The following is a 20,962-nucleotide window of genomic DNA, read 5'->3' as shown; positions in this document are numbered from 1 at the left end:
ATCTTTTTTTTTTATTAAACATATGAAACCATGAAATTTACCCTTAATCTAATTTCCAAAAATATCAGTATGGCTTCACTTTACCCATGGAGCAGAAAAAGTTTTTTCAAGCTTAACTTGAGAATGAAGTATTTTTATTTCATTTTCATGCTCTGTTTTCTTTATTTTCACTTGTAGAACATGTCCTCAAATTCTTTTCATTTATTTTGTGAGACGTTATATATAAACCACTACTATTAAGTTGTTCATGAGATTATTCTTGTAAAATTGTGACTCAAAAAACATCAAAATCTCAGCACAAGCATTCTAATTTCTGCAATAAAGTAAAATAGATACTATGATAAATAATGTAATACAAGTTTACTATTTGATGGTGACTTCATAAATTATACATTATCATGTTTTACAAGTAATGCTTGCTTCAAATTCTACTTTTTTCTTCTTTTTTTTTTAATTTTAGGTCAAAAGTACCAGTTTGAAATTAAAAATAAATTCTTTAAGCTTTTCCCCACTGACAAAAAAGGTACCAAAATTACTACTTAACAAAAAAAAAATACATAAAATTTGTTTATCTTTATTCTGACAAATGCAGAGAGTAGACAACTGAGAGAACTAAAACCAATTAGATAAAAAATTGATTAGCAATACTCCAATTGGAGGACAGATTAAAAATATGCATAAGATCTAGCCTGGCCTAAAGGAACAAATATAGTTAACCTACAACTTATTTTCAGACAGGGTTTTTTATTGAAAAAAATAGATACGAGTCAAAAGATACTGATTAGATTTATAAAAACAATTTAGTTTTTATTAAAACTGGACAAAACAGATCAGCATAGCATTTAAGCATGGATTTTGTCACAAAATTTAGACTTTTTTAAAGTCTGAAACATTTTATTCACAAATAATACAAGGATATCCAGAAATTAGAAACCACTTAACTAAAAAAAAAAAAAAAACATTAACATGTGCAGTAATTTATTTAATATTTAACAATAAAACTTTCTTTTATTATGCAACAACATTTGTAATATGTCATTAGTTAATTTACTCCATCATAAAAGAAATCTGTCGCTACAATCTGATAAAATAAATGTACAATCAAGTCTGAAGATAAAAAATATCTGTCAGATTTTCATAAGGTATGTATAAAAAAAACCTAGCTTGTCATATTTTGCATTTCTTGACTGTATTTAAAAAATTGCATTTAAATGTGTCAAGACACTTTATTTTAGAGGTTTTCAAATAAATCTGCAAATAGTTTGTTTTTATAAATCTGATTCTAAAGTCTTACTTTGGTTCATTTTAACTGTTGAAATTCATCACCAGATAGTTCTAATTTTGAAGAATATTTCACTGTATTTTAAATGGGTCCACTGAATCTTCAACCTCAAAAACGGACCCATTTAAAAACTATCTTTTTAATTTTTATGCAATACCTCCAAAATTATATTTTGAAAAGATATAGAACACAATGTAATGGCTTTGGAATGGATTCATTCAACAAATTAAACACTTTTTATTTACTTTTTTTTATCTGTTATTAAGCAGTGAATGTTACTGGCAGATTCCTTTTCATGTGCAATTAGATAAATGTATTAATCAGTTATAAAAATAAAGATTTCTCCCTTGTATAAAAGTTTATGTCTAACGGAAACTGGCAATGTTAAAGGTCCCTTCTTCATCATGTAATAAAGTACAAGGGTGGTTTGAAAAGTCTGTGCAAAAATTAACCACTTAATTTTTCAAAAAAAATTTTTTTTTTGTAACATACTCCTTTTAAGCTCGTACATTTCATCCAATGCTGCCCCAGTTCGTTGATTCCTTCAAAATAATAAGATCGTTCCAATTCAGCAAAGTAGGAATTTGTTCCTGCAATCACCTCCTCATTTGAATAAAATCTTCTTTCTGCCATCCATTTTTCATGTGGGGAACAAATATTAGTCTGAAGGAGCCAAATCAGGAGAACAGGAAAAGAAGAACAAGTTTAAACCCTAACTTAATCAATTTTGTGGCCATAACTACAGCAGAAGAGTGAGTAGGTTATCATGATGGAAAACAGCTTCTTTGTGGGCCAATCGTGGATGTTTTTCTAGCAGTTCAATTTTCAAAGGCCCAATAATGATGGATAGTATTTGCAAGTGTAATTGTTGAACCTTTTTCTAAATAGTCGAAAAGGATTATTCCTTGCAAATCCCAAAACAATATTTGGGATATTTTCCTGGCTGTAGGAACAGCCTTTGCATTCTTTCGTGCAGACTCACTGCTGGCAACCTATTGTTTGGATTGTTTCTTGGTCTAAGGCGTATAGTGGTGTATCCACCCATGTTTCGTCTACAGAAATGAAACGATTATAATCCTTACAATTCTGTGGATTTCAATGAAACAGCTGCAAAACACTTATTGAATACCTCACAAGATTTTGTTTTTGGTCAACTGTGAGCTATCGCAGCAACCATATTGTGGACAGCTTTTTCATGCTAAAGTGTTGATGCAAAATATTATGCATCATTCAGTCGAGATGCCCAAGCACTAGAAATTTCATATACCTTTGCTCTTCTATCATCAAACCATCCTCAACAGGGTGTCCAGAATGTTTGGTGTCACTTGTGCACACTTGAACACTTTGAAGATTTTGAAACCACTTACAAACTTTCTAATGTAAGATGCAGATTCATTATAATATTTAAGTTTTTCTTTAGTCTCCTGAAGCGATTTATTCTACATTAAGTAATGTATAATCAAACATGAAACTCTCATTCATTTTTTAGAAATCACTCAACTTTCTTTATCGAAATGGACGCCAAATACAAAGAAATTAACTGATTAGCTCAAAACTTCATGTGTGTTCTTCCTAAAGATGTTATAACTGAAAATCCCCTTGATAGCACTGGTGGTGCCAACTCTTCTTTGCACAGACTTTTCAAACCACCCAAATATAGAAATTTATAATATAAAATCAGCTCACTGTAATAATTTGTTAAATTTGTTTAATTTCCAAAGATATCACATCTTCATAAAAAGCATAATTAATGGAAAAGAATAAAATTTAGTAATTTGAGATTCACAAATCTATTTAAGTAAAATTTCAAAATTTAAAATAATCAATATGTATTTTGAGAATTATAATCAACAAAGCTCTTTAGAATCAAGCTCTGCAAATAGGCTCTTTTCATATTTACCTAAAATATATTTCAAATTAACAATTAATGCAAAATTTATTTTAAACTTTTATCTTCATTTATGCTACATTTTAACAACTACACTTTACGAAAATTCGACAATCCAACTCAACTGCATATTTAACCAGACGATAAGTTTTCCAGGCACTAAGTTACAGTGTATTATAAAGGTTTTACCTCATAATCGGTAAAAAAAATAATAACTGAAAACAAAACAAATATTTTGATGCAAAAAACTATTACAAGAGGCCATATCAGAGCAGTATGGTGGTGCTTGAATACTTTCTGATTCAATTTTTTCAGTCAATACAGATGAGCATTATCGTGAAAAAAACCAATGACATTTAATTACAGGTTGCGTCATTTTTGTAGTTCATGAGGAGCCAGATAGGTCCATCAAAATAAGCTTGTGAATTTATTATAGGTTAACTCAGAATAAAATCAATGATTAAACAGAACATTTTCCACAGGAAAATGAGAACATTTTCCTGTGATTCAGAGTTAAAATGAGTTCTTTAATTTTGAAGTTCCTGAATGGCACTGATCTAATGAACATGGCTTACTTTCAGTTAGATTTAGGGAAATGTTCAGTTACTCCCTTAACTTTTTCTTGTCTTTCTCAGGTAGTTGTTGAAGAACCCACAATAAAAAACTTGTTTCTACCAAAGATGTGGATAAATAATTTTGTGCAGGAGTCATTGAAATCAGAAGAAAGTTACAACCATTAATAATGAATTGTAGTTTTCACTAGTGATTCTTACCGTCAGTAATTTAGTAACAAAAGAGAGTAATCCAGAAGTTTTGTTATGAAATTTTATCTTTGTTCATTAATCACACAGCACCATTTTTTCACTTTATTCATTCATAATCTTATCAAACAGTATCCTTACTTGCTTTTACTTTATGATAAATGTTTATAAGATAATCTTCTGCATTTTAAAAATTTGATTATGCAGGTGACCCAAAATGAACTGACATTTTAATATTTTTAATAAAACATATTTTTTATTTGATAATTGATAATATTTTTGCTTTATTACGGAAGTCAGATGATACACCATCTGACAAATGAGTGCCCCGGGCTTGGCTGCACATGTTTATTTTGTAAAATTTGCTAAAACATGTTGAACATAATAGCTGGGAAATGTCGGCAATGTTGTGTTGAATTTCTTCTTTGAGGTCCTCAATTGTCTGTGGTTTATTGATGTACACTTCAACCATAAGGCAACCCCAAAGAAACAAGTCCAACAGTATCAAGTAACATGATACTGGCGACAAATTCACGCTACTTTGCGGCAAGATAACATGACCATTAAATTTTTCTGGCAATAATTACAGGTTTCATTGGCAGTATGGCATGTTGCACCACCTTGTTGAAACCACATGTCTTCCATATAAATATCATAATTTTAGACTACAAAAATTTGAAAAAATTTACGATATCGATTTCCATTGACAGTAATGACACTTCCATTTTAATTTTCAAAGAACCAAGGTCCAATCAATCCCCAGCCCAAAATCCGCACCAAACCGAGACTCATCAATGATGTATAGGAAGTTCTTCAATATTTTTTTTTTTAATTTTCTAATCCACAAATTCGACAATTTTGTTTTCTGACAAACTGGTAAAAAGAAAATATGCCTCACTGCCAAGGATGATTTTTTAAAACTCGTTATATTATTTCTTACAATTTCTACACATGTTCAAGTGCACTTTTCCATAATTTAACTTCAATGTTTAGAGTTAAAATCATATAAAAATCTCTACTCTGGTTTTACAATGAAAAAAGTGGCAGCAAATTTAAAATATAAGTTCATTTTAGAACAACCTTTACTTCTAATTCCACATTTAGTAGGATTTTCTATTTATTCACACACTCCGGAAACAGTAATATATATTTAGTCATGAAACTGGACAAGTTAATCAATGCAAGTAATAACTGACATTACATTATTGGTGGGAAGTTACAGGGATAAGTGCTATTTCCAACTTTTACTTTCTGAATGGCCCTTATAGTTTACACACAGCAGTTATTCTGGTTAGCTAACTTTTGCTGCAAAAATGTATTAACACAAAAAAAAATTCTGTAAGGCCAGAAAAATCACTTATTATTCAGTTATTCACTTAAATACCTAGTAAAAGTGATTACTATTATTATGAGCAACCATATATTCTAATAATTCAGCCTAATGTAGATAATACTTATGCATAAAAGAATGTTCTAACTTTAATTTTAATACAAACTTACCGATGTAATATTGTTTCTAATGGGTACATTAAAGATTCTGCTCCAACAACTGCTACAAATCCAGCAGTAGTCTCAATATCTTGAATGCTGCACTGACTGAGGTATCCTTTCGGGACAGCACCCTAAAAAAACAATAATTATAATAAACTATTTAAAAGTATTTCTTAGTTTAATACTATTATCTTTTTATAATCTGAAAAAAATTGTATCATGATTGTGAAGTAAGCAAAATTTTTATTATAATAATTACATTTCTAGAAAGATTCTTTCAAGACTTTTGATCTGGCAAAAATCTTCTGAAACTCTTATTTTTATAGCAGTTATAATAATCTGGATGAAAAAAAGGGTTTTACTAATATTTTGAAGCTAATGTCGTTTATAACTCCATTAGATAAATATGACGCCTTTTGTTACCACTGGCCTCCTGATTGATGCATGTTCTTTGGGGCCACAGTACCCTATGTGGAACCAACTGGATGTAATGGTTTGTCACAGTAATTAATGTTAGTTTATTTGTAAAATAATTTATTAAAATCACAGCTTATGCATCATTATGATATACATGTATACAATTATATACATACATAATTGAAAACAAATGTTACAGTAGCACATGTATGTATGTGTGCATACACGCATTGTATGTGTGCATATATGCATGCATATGCATATCATAGAAAAATATTACACATAAGCCATTATTTCCCAGGGAGCCATTTTTTTCCAGGGAGCACATCTTTTTATACCAGTATCACTTTTTCCCATGAAATGGCAATCTTGGAAAGCTGCACATAATGAGATTTTTTCCACTTGTGATTCATCTTCCAGGAGCAATACTGAGCAATATTTTAGTACTGAAAAAAATCAGAAATCAAAAGATGATACTTTCTCTGATGTTGACTTTCAATACAATTTGTATGCAATGAGAATCATCATTCCAATGATATGGATACTCAGTTTTTTATATCACCGAATTGTTTCCCTAACATTGGGATAATATGCCAGCATCTGGACTTTGCAGTTGATGCCAGAAATATACTTGTTTTATTGAACTATAGTTTGGTTTAAGATTTTTCTGTCCTCTTCTGTCAGTGGTCCCAACATATTTATTTTCGGTTTTATATAAAAAAAGTTTCTTTATCTCGCCATTTTCAGACGATTACTCCTCCTGAACATTGCATAACAGATTTATCTGTGTTCAGATTAGATTTTAAAACTTCTTTTGGCTTATCTTTTTGATCACCCTTAGAGTACCAGTAGTGTAAGTTTTTAATTCTAATAATTCCTTTGATAAGTTGTAAAAATTATATTAACTGTCCTACAGAAAATGCCCTACAGTTATTTTTTTTTCATTAAATGCAACACATTAGATGTGTGTTTTTTGCCACGCAGATCACCCACAGCGCCACTGTATACAAGGTTTTTTATTGTTTCCATTGAGCTCAGTAAGAAGATAAAATTTAACCCAGATTTATGTTTTTGTCCTTTACATACTGTCAAATTTGAGGGGTCACAAAACCACAGATATACTTAATTCATTTTTAGGATAGTACAAATTAGCCATTTTTCATTAAAAAACCATCAATTAAAGGTTTATTTTATGTAAACAATTACCTGCTGCTTGTTCATTATTACAAAAATGAAGGTCTCATAATTCCCGTTAATCTATTCCGGTCCATGTAATTATGGAAAGCCAGTATTCTTTTATTCTATTCAATATAATGTTCCCCATGTGTAAAAAAAGTCCCAGTCACCGCAACACTCAATATGTTAGTTGGATTTAATATTGCTTTTAAAAAGAATACTGTTCATTAATAGTGTTTGTTATACCAGGTGTACAGGTGTACTTATACACATGTATAAATATCCTGTTTTAATTAAACACACGGATAACTTGGTTAAATCTGACATGTAAAAGTGTAATTAAAAAATAATAAACAATTTGTTTGTCATATACATAAAAAAAGAAATACAGGAGAGAAAAAATCTTTATTCCAAGATATTTCATCAGGAAAGAGGATGATTCTAGAACCAAAAATATTTTTTTTAAAGATCAAACAACCAAATCTGGAAATGTTGTTTTCAAAATGTTGTTGTTGAAAGACTTCACCACGATTTTTACTTTGTAATATAATGCAGAATTAACATTTTTAACATTAATTTTTGTAAAAGTAAAATAAAACTAAAAAATTCTAATATTAAAACACATTTTTTTTAGGTTTGGCATAAAATAAATTTGTTAGGTCATCAGTTAAATAAAATGTTTTAACAAATTTTGAATAATATGTAATTCTGTGAAAATTGATATAAATAAAGGTACAAGGTGATGTAGAGTATAATCTTAATGACGTATGTTTCCCATAGGAGTTTCATTTTTTAAAAGTTTCAATATCATTTTTCCTGAATTTGAAACAAAACTTTATGTACATACACCACAGCAAAAATTTGCACTCTTTCAATTTCAAGACCCAAAAGATGAAACCGCTTAACAAAAACAAATGCTAAACATGGTGGTCCTGGTGATCACAAGTGATAATCACAGTGATCTTAGTGTGTTAATCATAAAAAAATTCTGCAAGATATTTAACTAAACATTACTTGAAGGGTGAGCCTACAGTGTAGCTAGACATACCATGCACTATGCAAGCAGTCTCATTACTTAATTTATAGACCTGGTGTGTGTGTACACACACACACACGTGCACAAACTTATGTGTATGGGAGGGGGTGTGTATTGTCTGTTTAAAACAAATATCTATAAATCAATACAAAAATATGACATCAACCATGACTAATTATGTCATTAAGAAATCATTACAGAAATCTTGTTCAATGTTAATACCCATTAAATTTGATAAAATGGAATGAAATATCAATCAATTATGATAAATAATTCCAAATCTCATCAACCAAAATACATAAAACTTAATTCCAACAGAAATTCTCCTTCCTTACAGTACATCACATGGTGGAAGAAATCTAACTAATAACAATTCATAAAACTTTCATTAGTTCAACATACAACTTTTCCCTCAAAAATCACAACAGTAAACAATTCTGACTAATCAGAATACACCATATTCTAACTAATCACAATAATGAGCTCCTTTAACAAGCCACAGTATAATTTTTTTTTTATCAACATGTAACAAAATTGTGCAAAGACTATTTCTCAGCCAATGAAAACTTCAATTTTACAAGGCACATATATGACCATTTAGTAAACAAGTGTGGCTCTACAGAGTTACAAAATTACAACTACTTTATGGTGTGTTGAAATTTTTGTTGACATCTTGGATCAACCGCACTGAAACACACATTTTTTTTTCTTTAACAGGAAGGTGAACATGTGACATGATTTTAATGTAAAATTTTACAAGATAAATGATGGCAAAACCATTTCTTGATAGATGCTTTCTCTTCGAATTATAACAACCAACTTTGCAAAAAACTGAAAAACTGCAGTAGTAAAGCAAAGGTAAATTGCCCAGTAGAATTTTTTTTATTTTGTATTACCTTCAAAATTACATCCAATAACAAACTTTAAACATTTAATGTTCGAATTAATAGTCTAAACACTAATAGTAACAGCCTTTATGATAAAAAGTAACACGCCAGCAATGATAATACATAATAACTAATAATTTGCAACACTACTATACATTAAATGACTATAAAAAAAAATCAAATTTATTTGTATTAAGGTTTTTTTAGAACCTTAATAAACCTTTATTTAGGTTTTAATAGAATTATTTCACCTAACTTTTGTTGAAGAAAATAACACTGACCTCTGTGCTTTTTTACTTATTAATGAAATAAATAAATAAGTTAACTTATTATTGAAATAAAATCAAAATAGAAGCGAAACTAAATAAATTACAAAAAAATAATAAAGAGAGAAAGCCATCCAAAATGACACTACTATTATGAACATAAAATAAAAACAAAGATAAAAAAGACAAAACATGTCAAATTGAATGTGATGTAAGAGAGGATTAAGTTATACATCAATATCTAAATACAAAAACTCTTTGGACAGTACAAGTGCTTAAATATACATAATGACTGTATAAAAATTACTTATTGTTAGTTTATGTTAATGTTAAAAAATCTGTAAATGATTTTTTATTATAAAATGGATTCGACTTTCTAGATGACCTCTTTACTAGGTATAACTAGGGATGTACTAGGTATTTTAACAATTACACTCAATGCATTTTATATTTTATACATTTAATGTAAAACTGGATGTATACACACTTGCTCACTCACACTCATACACATTTAAAAATCTGTTAGTTCAGTATAAATTCAATTCTAATATGCACCTATATCAATTGAGTTATTTTTCTGACTAATCAATTCTCTAAAAAGTTTTCACCATTACTCATGAGCTTTAAAACACTTAAATTACTTTCAAAATAAAATATATATTTGTACATACAGCATTTAACTCTATAAAAGCCAAATTTTAATATTTAAATAAAATTTGTGTCTACACACAAAATTTTACACCATTATGAAACCTTTATTTTTAAATAAAATTACATTTTGTTTTATAAAGGTTTTTTTTTTTATTATAACTCAATAAATTCACACATTTTACTGCAGTAATAACACCAAAAATATATATAATGATAAAAATATTTCAATTTGTCTTAACAGACTCATCTACTATAAAAAATAAAATATGTGGGATTGCAATTACAAAAATTTAATAACCAGTCCCAACCTACAGAATTCATCAATCAACATTAAGGTCATTCAAAGTCAAATAAACAAGCCTCACAACTTGACCATCACAAATTTCAACAAAATTCACAGGATCGATAATATCTGTAATGTGATGAAAAAATTTTTTCTTCAGATTTTTCAGTTGCTCAGTTTTTTGTGTAGGACCCCATAAAAAAGTGAAAAAATTTCAAAAAGCAGGGTTCAGGTAATTACAAAAAATTATTTTCTCAGCTCCTATAAGAGCTAGAGAGCTCAATTTGGTGTCATTTTAAAGCTCTTGGAATGGGCTTTTACGTGAAACATCACTTGGCAAGATTTTGTGACATTAATTGATTTATTTGACCTTGAATATATCCAAAAAGTATTTTTTTTTAAATTTGAAAAAAAATATTTTTTGTTTCCTGATGTGTTGTACATGTGGTAAACATTTCATAATAGGATTGCAATGTGATCATGGTGAAATAAAATGATGAACTTATACATACTCTGCACTTAACTGCAATTCATATAGGTTCCAAAGATATTTACAGAAGAATTACATAATTTACACTTTTTACAACTTCTGGTTAGCATTGTCCACTTCTTGCTTTGAGAGATCTTCCTGTTGGATTTATCCTCTGGATCACTTTTGAAATAACATCACTCCTATGTACATTAAGAACATCCTCAAAGTCTGGGTAGTGGAAGGAAGGTGAAGGCCCATATGGATGTAAGAACTTCATCTTCACTGATTGATTTTCCTCATTTGATTCTAGAAGACACACCAACCATCAGTGTCCATCATATCTGCACAGATCAGGAACCGTGTGAATTTAAGATCATCCTCAATATTTATTGTGCCTGCTACTGTTGAGTTGTTAGAAAATGAAAACACCCTCTTTTGCACCTGATTCTTGTTCAGTGGAACAAAAGAGTGGAGTTTCTGAGTACCTGGTATCACAGTTCTTGCTGTCACTGTCCATCTCTTCAACGCCTCTTTTTCTCCTTTATGCTGTTGAATTGTACTGTAATGGAAATATATTGACTCAATGTGTCCATTTGCTCAGTCATATGAGACTGCATGAAACCAATTAAACTTTCTGAAAAAGGTGCACTGCTACTGTGTCATGTGTAACAGAAATTATTCCAAGAGATGTATGCATCAATATTTTTGTTGTTGTATCTTGGAAATAGACTGTGACGGGGTGAACTGTTACCTGTGCATTGTTCCAGTGGAAACCTTGGGCTGCATCCTGGAGAATGAATGAATAGTTTTCAGCGAAGTAGCAGATTACAAGATATTCATCACCTTCTTTCAGATACTGCTTCAGATGAGCGAGGTAACCGAACTGTTGACTAGTAAGAAATGAGTGTTGAAGAGTTTCGGAAGTTTTTTAAAAAGTAAACTGATGAATTCTTCAGTAGGTTTGACTAATGTCTTGAGAGATGTACTTTTTTCAACTTGTAGGTGATGTTTTCAATGCAGTCGAGCTCAAAAGCTTCCTCAATCCTTCCCTTGACTTCTTCAAACCCAGGAAATTTTTGGAATTTCCAAAGTAGGGAGCTTCAGTTGGATTAGCACAAACTAAAGATACATCATAATATCTTTGTAAGACTTAACTGGTCTATCACCTTCTATCAGTTCTTTCATTCTACAATGCGTACCCATAAGTTTTGCGTTTTGGTGTGTTCTATTTTATACATAAACACTGTGGGTTCCATTTGCACCTGCAAGAACACAGTACTTAGGCAAGTTTAAAGAACTTTGAAAATCCTATTTTCAGCAATGGATACCTGTGTTTAAACAATGCAAAAGCTTCACGGAGATTACACAGAATTAATTTTTTCTGAACATGCTCTCGTCTTCCATTTATCTTAAGAGAAATAAAATCTTTTTCTCCAGACATCATTCAACTTATTTCCTCACTCTCATACAGATCAGTTACTTTTTCTGCTGTTTCAAAATCTACAGTTCTACCAGGTTTAGGAATCATTACATGACATGGCACCTTTTTCTTTAACCAGGCTTTTGGCTTTCTTTGCAATGCAGTCAGATAATCTAAATTCATCTTGAATGTCATTTAAAAGTCCAGTTTTTAGGGAGCATTGTCAATATTTCCATCCTGATGCTCTTTTCATCTGTAGTATTAAATCTTTCCTTCAATTGGTTGATAATTTCACAGTCAGAGGAGAGAGGAATAGCATCTTGTTCAAATCTGAATCCATGTTCAATATTTTGCTTTTGAACACAACTGCTGCTTTCTTAAGCTTTTCCTGAGGGTATTTTCTTTCATATAGTCATTTTTTTTGAATAGGCGATTCATTTAAAACAATCAAACTTTTGTTCAGAGCATTTAGAGCTTCATTTTTTACTGGGGAACACAGAGGATCTAATTGTTGAAATTCTTCATCAGAAGTAGATTCTTCAGCATTATTTTTAGCAGATACTTCTAACTGTTGTGGCAAATATCACAAATTTTGTAACCTTCTTTAAGTAAAGGAAATGTTTGCGCCAAGTTCTTGCTTACACTTCTCAGGTTTATCTTCCAGGAATAATGGCTTGACTTTTCAGATGGATTTTAGCAGTACCTTTTACTTGAAGCTGTAGAAGTTGATGGTTCCATTCTGGTCACTGTGTTATGGTCCAAGAATGTGATAAATTAGTTATAAAATTCCAAACCTGTAGAGAAAGGTAAGCTCAGTTAACAGAGCGACTAAAAAATCTGAAAAAAAATATTTTTTTTCATCACTTTATAGATATGATCACTATCCTGTTGGGTACACCACTGAACCTTCTGTTCCAAGAGATGATTCTGACTGAATATTATTTTACTTATCACAACAGGATGAACATTCATCCTGATGATGATGTACATTCTTTTACTGGCACTGGAAGTGCATGTCATGACATGCTACTCTTCTGCCCCTACAAGTGACCCAGTCTGGAAGAGGAGGGATTTAATTGATTGAATCTCAATTAGCAATTGCCACATATGGGGGAACAATTGGAATTTTCTGCTGTACCTAATTATTACACAATTATTTTTTAACATGATCCCATTATGAAATATTTACCATATGTACAGTATAATAGGAAGAAAAAAAATATTTTTTCAAATTTAAAAAAATAAACTTTTTGATATTTTCAAGGTCAAATAATGGTTTTGGTATCCTTGAACTATTAATATCACAAAACCTTGCCATGTGACATATAATATGAAAGCCCATTCCAGGAGCTTTAAAATAACACCAAATTGAACTCTCTAGCTCTCATAGGAGTTGAGAAATTTATTTTTTAGGAATTACCCAAACCTTGCTTTTTGTAATTTTTTACTTTTTACGGGGTCCTACACAAAAACTGGACTGAAAAAATATTATTTTGCATCACTTCATGTGTAGAACAAAACCTGTAAATTTTATTTGAATTACTAGACATGAATCTGAGAAGTGCATTTATTTTCATTGGTTTGATGTGGAATGACTCATTATAGAAATAAGAATTGAAATTACTTTAAAAATTAATTATTTGCAGTTATAAACAATTGTTTTGTTACATATAAACACGTTACAGTATCAATTACTCAAAAAAATTATTGAGAAATATAATCTTGTTACCTTGATTAAAATTGAACAAAACTCACTAATAAGGCTACTTCATGTCACACAAAAATGGCAAAATGCCGTGTTTGAAATGGTTAAAGTCAAGAATTATTCAGTAAGAAATATTTAATTTTACTTATTATGGTAAGAGATTAACTTATTTCATTTTAAACAACTAATTTCTGATCCAAAAATAAAATTTCTAAAAAGAATCTTATCACAAAGTTTAACATTTTCTCTGAAATTACAGAAAACTTGTTACCACTTTATAAAGAAAATAATATTGAACATGTGCTGAAACCGGAAAAGACACCACTGTAACAATGTTATCATTATCAATGAATGTTTACCTAGTTTTACAGTAATGAAAGGATAATAATTGAAGAAAGAGAGAAGTGATTAATGAAAAACATTCTGCTTTCAGTGACTGAAATCATAAAGCAAATTATAATGTACACTTGTTGTCATGTAGTTTTTAAAAATGAAACTTTAAAATACAACCCAAGTCATATTTATAAGTGTGTGTTTATGCACAGGTATGCATGCACACACATGTACAAAATTATTCGACAAATGAAGATTTACTTTTATTCTGTTACAAAGCTTAGCAAATTATTATGAATTATGATCAAAGGAATAAATTAGAAAAATTTCTTAATTACTTTAAAAACTATTTTGGTATCAAAATATAAGTAGATAACAACAGATTTTGAGTTACAATAAATAAAATGCCTGACAATTTTATTTAATTAATATAAACTGAGTCAAGGACCTGTAGAGGAGGTGATGATTCCTGGAAGATATCGATATCTATATCTGGTAGGGGGCGGCTGCCAGTTGACCTGCCTTGGGAATCTGTTTCCTGTCCAGAGACTGCACCACAAGCCTCACAGCTCTCTAATAAGGCTGGGTATTCTGTCTTCTATAATAAAAAAAAATTTTAATGAACAGAACTAATTTCATAAGTTTTTTGTTTAATTCTGATATCTACTTTAACGATCACTTATCTTTACTTTATACTCTCTATAGTCTTTAAAAAACCATTTTCTGTTGATAAAGTTCAATAATAGAATGCTAGATCTTTTACTAGAATGAGCAAGATTATAATACATACAGTGGTTGCACTAAATAACAAAAACGTGCCAAATGTTAGTTTTAGCTTAACTGTAAATATTCAATAAATTTAAAATGTAACAAAAGTATGTGTAATCAGGTAGAATACTATTCCGTCCTGAAATTCTACAATTAATACACAAAGAAGGCAAATGAGAATTTTGGTAATCTTTCAGCAACAAGTCATAATTCACAGATGAAAAGCAACAATGGTGGGGGGGGGGGGGTTTCTCACACCAATGGGCTCTCTTGAAGGTCCAGATGAAAACCATACTTCTCTAATGAAAACTTTAGTTGCTTTTTAAACATATTTTTAAAGATAACATGATTGGGCAAAAGGAATGCAATGTTTGTCACTTATGGAACGGCCATAACACAAAAGTATCATATGATTTAGAATACACCCAGTTCTACAGGCAGTGAACCAAAGATAACTGAGTCACAATACAATCTATTTAAATTTTTACAAGCTGACTGTATTTCTCCCTTGCTTTTACAAAGGGAACTGGTCTGTCTTACATCTTCTATGTGAGCTTTTCACATAAATATACCATTAAGGTATATTTATGTTTATCGGGTTTTGCGGATTTTCTATATTAGAGGAGGTTACATGAGGGGTAATAATAGTGTTTATTCAGGCAGGCTACAAGCACAGAACCGTGTAGCTATTCCATTTCCGAAAAACGAGGCTTATAAACGCTTCTTCATTTATTGTGCCCCAAAGTTGTTTAATAAACTTCCAGTTTCTATAACATCCGCAAATTCTCTACCAATCTTCTCCAAAAGGCTGAGACTATGGCTTTTGACATTGCAGGATATTCAATTTCTTTTTAATTAACAAACTAAATTTTTCATTTTTCATTGAGTGACACTAATTTATTAGTCATTGAATAATCATAATTAAGTTATGAGTAAGTAAGTGTTAAATAAGTCGTTAAGTAATCATGTAAACATTGAAGGTAATGTTCTATTATGTATAATTTTCCTATCTTTAGTACATATACTTTTTTTTAAAGTAATTAACGGTAATAAATAATAAAGCATCAATCTAAGTTTTTTTGTAAGTCTCTTAAACTGTGTTTTTTTTGTTTAGATCAAATCTAAGAATTAAAGTTTTTTTTAATGAAAATTCATTTAATGCTACGTTTAATTAATTAAATTAGTTTAAATGTAGTAGTAATTAAAAACAAAATTAAGGATATTGTGATTTTAATTAACTTAAGAAAAATGTTGTAAATTAGTTTATTAATGTTAATTTTATATTTTTCTTTATCATAGTTATACGTTACTGTATGTTGTAAAAACATTCTTTTTTGTATATGTATTATGGAATAAAGAATTATTATTATTTTCAAGATGAGTTTAGTATTCGGTTATACTCATATTCCAACTGTATAACAGGATGGTTCCAATTTCAACATGCAAAAAAGACAATCACAAAATATCTAAATTGATTCTGCTTATTTCTTCGAAATCATTTATTTCAATAACACACTAGGAAACAAAAACAAAAAAGTATTCAAGAACTATTTACTAAAAGCAAAAACTTTACTTTAGATTTTCCTCAAAGTCATATTTATAGTTGTGTGTTTATGCACAGGTATGCATGCACACACATATACAAAATTATACGACAAATGAAGATTTACTTTTATTTTGTTACAAAGCTTAGCAAATTATTATGAATTATGATCAAAGGAATAAATTAGACAAATTTCTTAATTACTTTAAAAACTATTTTGGAATCAAAATATAAGCAGATAACAACAGATTTTGGGTTACAATAAATAAAATGCCTGACAATTTTATTTAATTAATATAAACTGAGTCAAGGACCTGTAGAGGAGGTGCATCCTTGAAGTTATCTGGTAGGGGGTGGCTGCCAGTTGACTTGCCTTGAGAATCTGTTTCCTGTCCAGAGACTGCACCACAAGCCTCATAGCTCTCTAATAAGGCTGGGCATTCTGTCTCCTATAATAAAAAAAAATTTTAATGAACTGAACTAATTTCATAAGTTTTTGATTAATTCTGATATCTACTTTAACAATAACTTATCTTTACTTTATGCAAGTACTTGTACTTACTGTATGCAATACAAACAGTGGTTGCACTAAATAACAAAAACATGCCAAATGTTAGTTTTAGCTTAACTGTAAATATTCAATAAATTTAAAATGTAACAAAAGTATGTGTAATCAGGTAGAATACTATTCCGTCCTGAACTTCTACAATTAATACACAAAGAAGGCAAATGAGAATTTTGGTAATCTTTCAGCAACAAGTCATAATTCACAGATGAACAGCAACAGTGGGGTTTTCTCTTGAAGGTCCAGATGAAAGCCATACTTCTCTAATGAAAACTTGAGTTGCTTTTTAAACATATTTTTAAAGATAACATGATTGGGCAAAAGGAATGCAATGTTTGTCACTTATGGAATGGCCATAACACAAAAGTATCATATGATTTGGAATACAGCCAGTTCTACTGGCAGTGAACCAAAGATAACTGAGTCACAATACAATCTATTTAAATTTTTACAAGCTGACTGTATTTCTCCCTTGCTTTTACAAAGGGAACTGGTCTGTCTTACATCTTCTATGTGAGCTTTTCACATAAATATACCATTAAGGTATATTTATGTTTATCGGGTTTTGCGGATTTTCTATATTAGAGGAGGTTACATGAGGGGTAATAATAGTGTTTATTCAGGCAGGCTACAAGCACAGAACCGTGTAGCTATTCCATTTCCGAAAAACGGTAATAAATAATAAAGCATCAATCTAAGTTTTTTTGTTAGTCTCTTAAACTGTGTTTTTTTTTTTTTTGTTTAGATCAAATCTAAGAATTTAATGTTAATTTTTAAGAATTAAAATTTGTTTAATGAAACTTCATTTAATGCTATGTTTAATTAATTAAATTAGTTTAAATGTAGTAGTAATTAAAAACAAAATTAAGGATATTGTGATTTTAATTAACTTAAGAGAAATTTTGTAAATTAGTTTATTAATGTTAATTTTATATTTTTCAGTTATCATAGTTATATGTTACTGTATATTGTAAAAACATTCTTTTTGTTTATATGTATTATGGAATAAAGAATTATTATTATTATTTTCAAGATGAGTTTAGTATTCGGTTATACTCATATTCCAACTGCATAACAGGATGGTTCCAATTTCAACATGCAAAAAAAGACAATCACAAAATATCTGAATTGATTCCGCTTATTTCTTCAAAATCATTTATTTCAATAACACACTTTTTTTTTTTTTTTTGTCTTCAGTCACTTGACTGGTTTGATGCAGCTCTCCAAGATTCCCTATCTAGTGCTAGTCGTTTCATTTCAGTATACCCTCTACATCCTACATCCCTAACAATTTGTTTTACATATTCCAAACGTGGCCTGCCTACACAATTTTTCCCTTCTACCTGTCCTTCCAAAATTAAAGCGACTATTCCAGGATGCCTTAGTATGTGGCCTATAAGTCTGTCTCTTCTTTTAACTATATTTTTCCAGATGGTTCTTTCTTCATCTATTTGCCGCAATACCTCCTCATTTGTCACTTTATCCACCCATCTGATTTTTAACATTCTCCTATAGCACCACATAAATAACACACTATAATTCCTAATAACACACTAGGAAACAAAAAAGTATTCAAGAACTATTTACTAAAAGCAAAAACTTTACTTTAGATTTTAGGCAAAGTTTTTTTTTATAAATGGTTTGAGTGCTCATTTGTTTTTCAGACTACTTCTTTACTAAAAATTTAGCACAACTCTTTTTTATGTTATACAAAGGGCACTAGGGAAAGTTTTGCAGTATGACCTAATTTTTTATAACTTTTTATAATAATTTCATCACCACACCACACATTATGCACGGTCTGTTCAGAAAATAACCAAACTTTTTTAATTACGTACCAATACACATATTTAGTGACATGTAGTTTGTAGCATTTTGTTCCACAGAACCTCCTCTGTAATCACAATTCTTGGACTGTTGACATCTCGTTTAGTTTTCATGTTACTGTTATTTGAATGAACATGTTAAAGTGTTAGTAGTGATTTTTACAATGTGCATTTTTCAGAAGCAATGATATAATGAAAAATTTTATGTGAAAGCTGGAAGAACGTTCACAGAAAGGTTTCAACTTTTCAAACAAGCTTACGAAGATGATGCTCAGCGTCGTATACAATGTTACAAATGGTTTTTATGATTTAAAAGTGGTAGTCAGGGTGAATCCATTGTCACGAGTGTGCCTTTTTCACAAGGATTTGCTCTCTTTAGAATTAAACAAAAATACCTAACAATATTCAGAATTTTGAAGAACATGAGAGGTCAATAGTATAAATATAGCAGCATATATTCACTTAAAGTTTTTCAAGTTATTCTTTTTAAATTGTCCTGATGTTCTAAATACACTGTTTTGTCATGGATGTGACAAAAAATGAACAGCTCACTCTACTTGTATTTTTACTATTTTAAAAATCTGTGAATTTAATGGATTTTAATCTGTTAACTGGTAATAATGTGAAAAGTCATTCTACAGTGACCATGTTCCACGGCAAGAATACTAACTGTCCCTTTTTGTAAATAAGAGAGGTTCTTTTGAATCATGAGTATGACATATTTTTGTCAGGGGTGTGACACTGTCTGACTTTTAACAGCAATGTTTATTATTTTCAGGAGTTGCTGAAAGTTATTAATTAATATTTTTTCATTAAATGAATAAAAATCACTAATTAGATGTAATTATATTTATTTTTGTGAAATATAACACAGATCTAATAAAAAACTACAGAAACATCAATCTACTGAGACAAATTCATACAGAATTTTATTTTATAGTGCAAGCAGCCCTTAATGGACCACCTGCTAATGATGACTCGGGTAGCTTCATAACAATATTACTTGCAAACACAATACTGCTGTCCTGTTGTGGAAAGAAGAAAACCCAAGAATCTCTTTTCTTCCGTAAGAAATTTATTTGATAATCATCAGTTTCTTTTCCCTCAATTTGGTCAACAAAGTATTTCTTTGACCTTTTATCTGCAAATTCAACCAGAATGAAGTCACAGAGTTCTAATTTGCATGTGTCAAACACATTAAGCTCTCCATGATCTGAGCTTTCATTAGAATTCAGTTCTGTTCCAGATTCTAAATCTAGAGATCTAATATCTGAATCTGTATAGATGTCCATCTAGCTTTTGAAAACTTGGCATCTCTCAACTTTTGAGCTACTAGTTCGCTCAGCAAATACAGTCAGTCATTCACTTTAAACACGTGCTTTGACTGCAAAGTTGGGATTGGCCTTACATTTTCCCACCACCTCTTTTCCAGCATTTCCCTACTTTCACACCCGTCTCTTTATGCATCTACCAATTCCATCTATTGCCCCCTTTTCATGCAATGTGACAAAGAAGGACAGTGGATACTGTCCTTCTACACCAAAATCAGAATGCATTAAGTACAGATTAGTGTGAATTTAATTTTAAATTGAGCTGTGGAGCCATCTGAAAACATAGTTAATTTTCTGAAGTGCTGGAACTCCTTAAGCAGAGTAATAATTTCCCTCAGGAACACCCAGACAGAACATTTGTCTTGTGTCATATCGTCACTGACAATTACAAGAGTGAGTCTCATTCTTAATCCAGGCACAGCATGTAAATAATGTTACTTGTGTATGAAACCAATGTGCACTATGTATCACCTCCTGATAGGTTGCAACATAATTTTCAGCAACATCAATTTGCAGAGTTACATGGTCCTCATCTGTATTTGTTTTATACTCTTCAAATGAAATCGCTTGCATCTTTCTCACATATGAATTAACTTTGAATTTTGATAATTGGACATTCAACTCATGAATGGCATCCTCTAGTGAACCTTCAAATTCCAAGAGTTTTGGATGATTGTTACATTCACCCCACTGTTTCCAAGTAATGGTTGAATAGAGATCACATTCAGAGAGAAGCAAGACATTAATATCACAGATACAAGAATCAACATGTGTTGATTCTGGTATGTACCAGTCATGCATTTTTCAAGCAAAATGTCACAACACACAGCTCTTAGTAATTCTCCACTGCTTGGGGAAAAG

The 20,962-nt window shown here is 30.2% G+C and overlaps 1 protein-coding gene across 4 annotated transcripts in view; it reads right to left on the bottom strand.

Moving 5' to 3' along the window:
- The window catches only part of Slc25A46a (Solute carrier family 25 member 46a), a 100,689-nt gene that overhangs the window by 30,074 nt on the left and 49,653 nt on the right, over nt 1–20,962 (bottom strand). For 2 of the 4 annotated variants that reach the window (XM_075382273.1, XM_075382274.1), the window contains exons 7-9: nt 16,694–16,828; nt 14,517–14,666; nt 5,432–5,553 (exon numbers count right to left, since the gene is read on the bottom strand). In XM_075382273.1, the coding sequence (XP_075238388.1) occupies nt 5,432–5,553; nt 14,517–14,666; nt 16,694–16,828 (407 nt within the window). The remainder of the gene's footprint in view (nt 1–5,431; nt 5,554–14,516; nt 14,667–16,693; nt 16,829–20,962) is intronic. The other 2 variants (XM_075382275.1, XM_075382276.1) reach the window with 2 other exon arrangements.

The sequence above is a fragment of the Lycorma delicatula genome, chromosome 1, assembly GCF_047948215.1.
Source record: "Lycorma delicatula isolate Av1 chromosome 1, ASM4794821v1, whole genome shotgun sequence".
Classification (NCBI taxonomy): domain Eukaryota; kingdom Metazoa; phylum Arthropoda; class Insecta; order Hemiptera; family Fulgoridae; genus Lycorma; species Lycorma delicatula.
The sequence above is the reverse complement of the archived record's forward strand: the minus strand, read 5'-3'. Positions and strand labels throughout refer to the sequence as shown.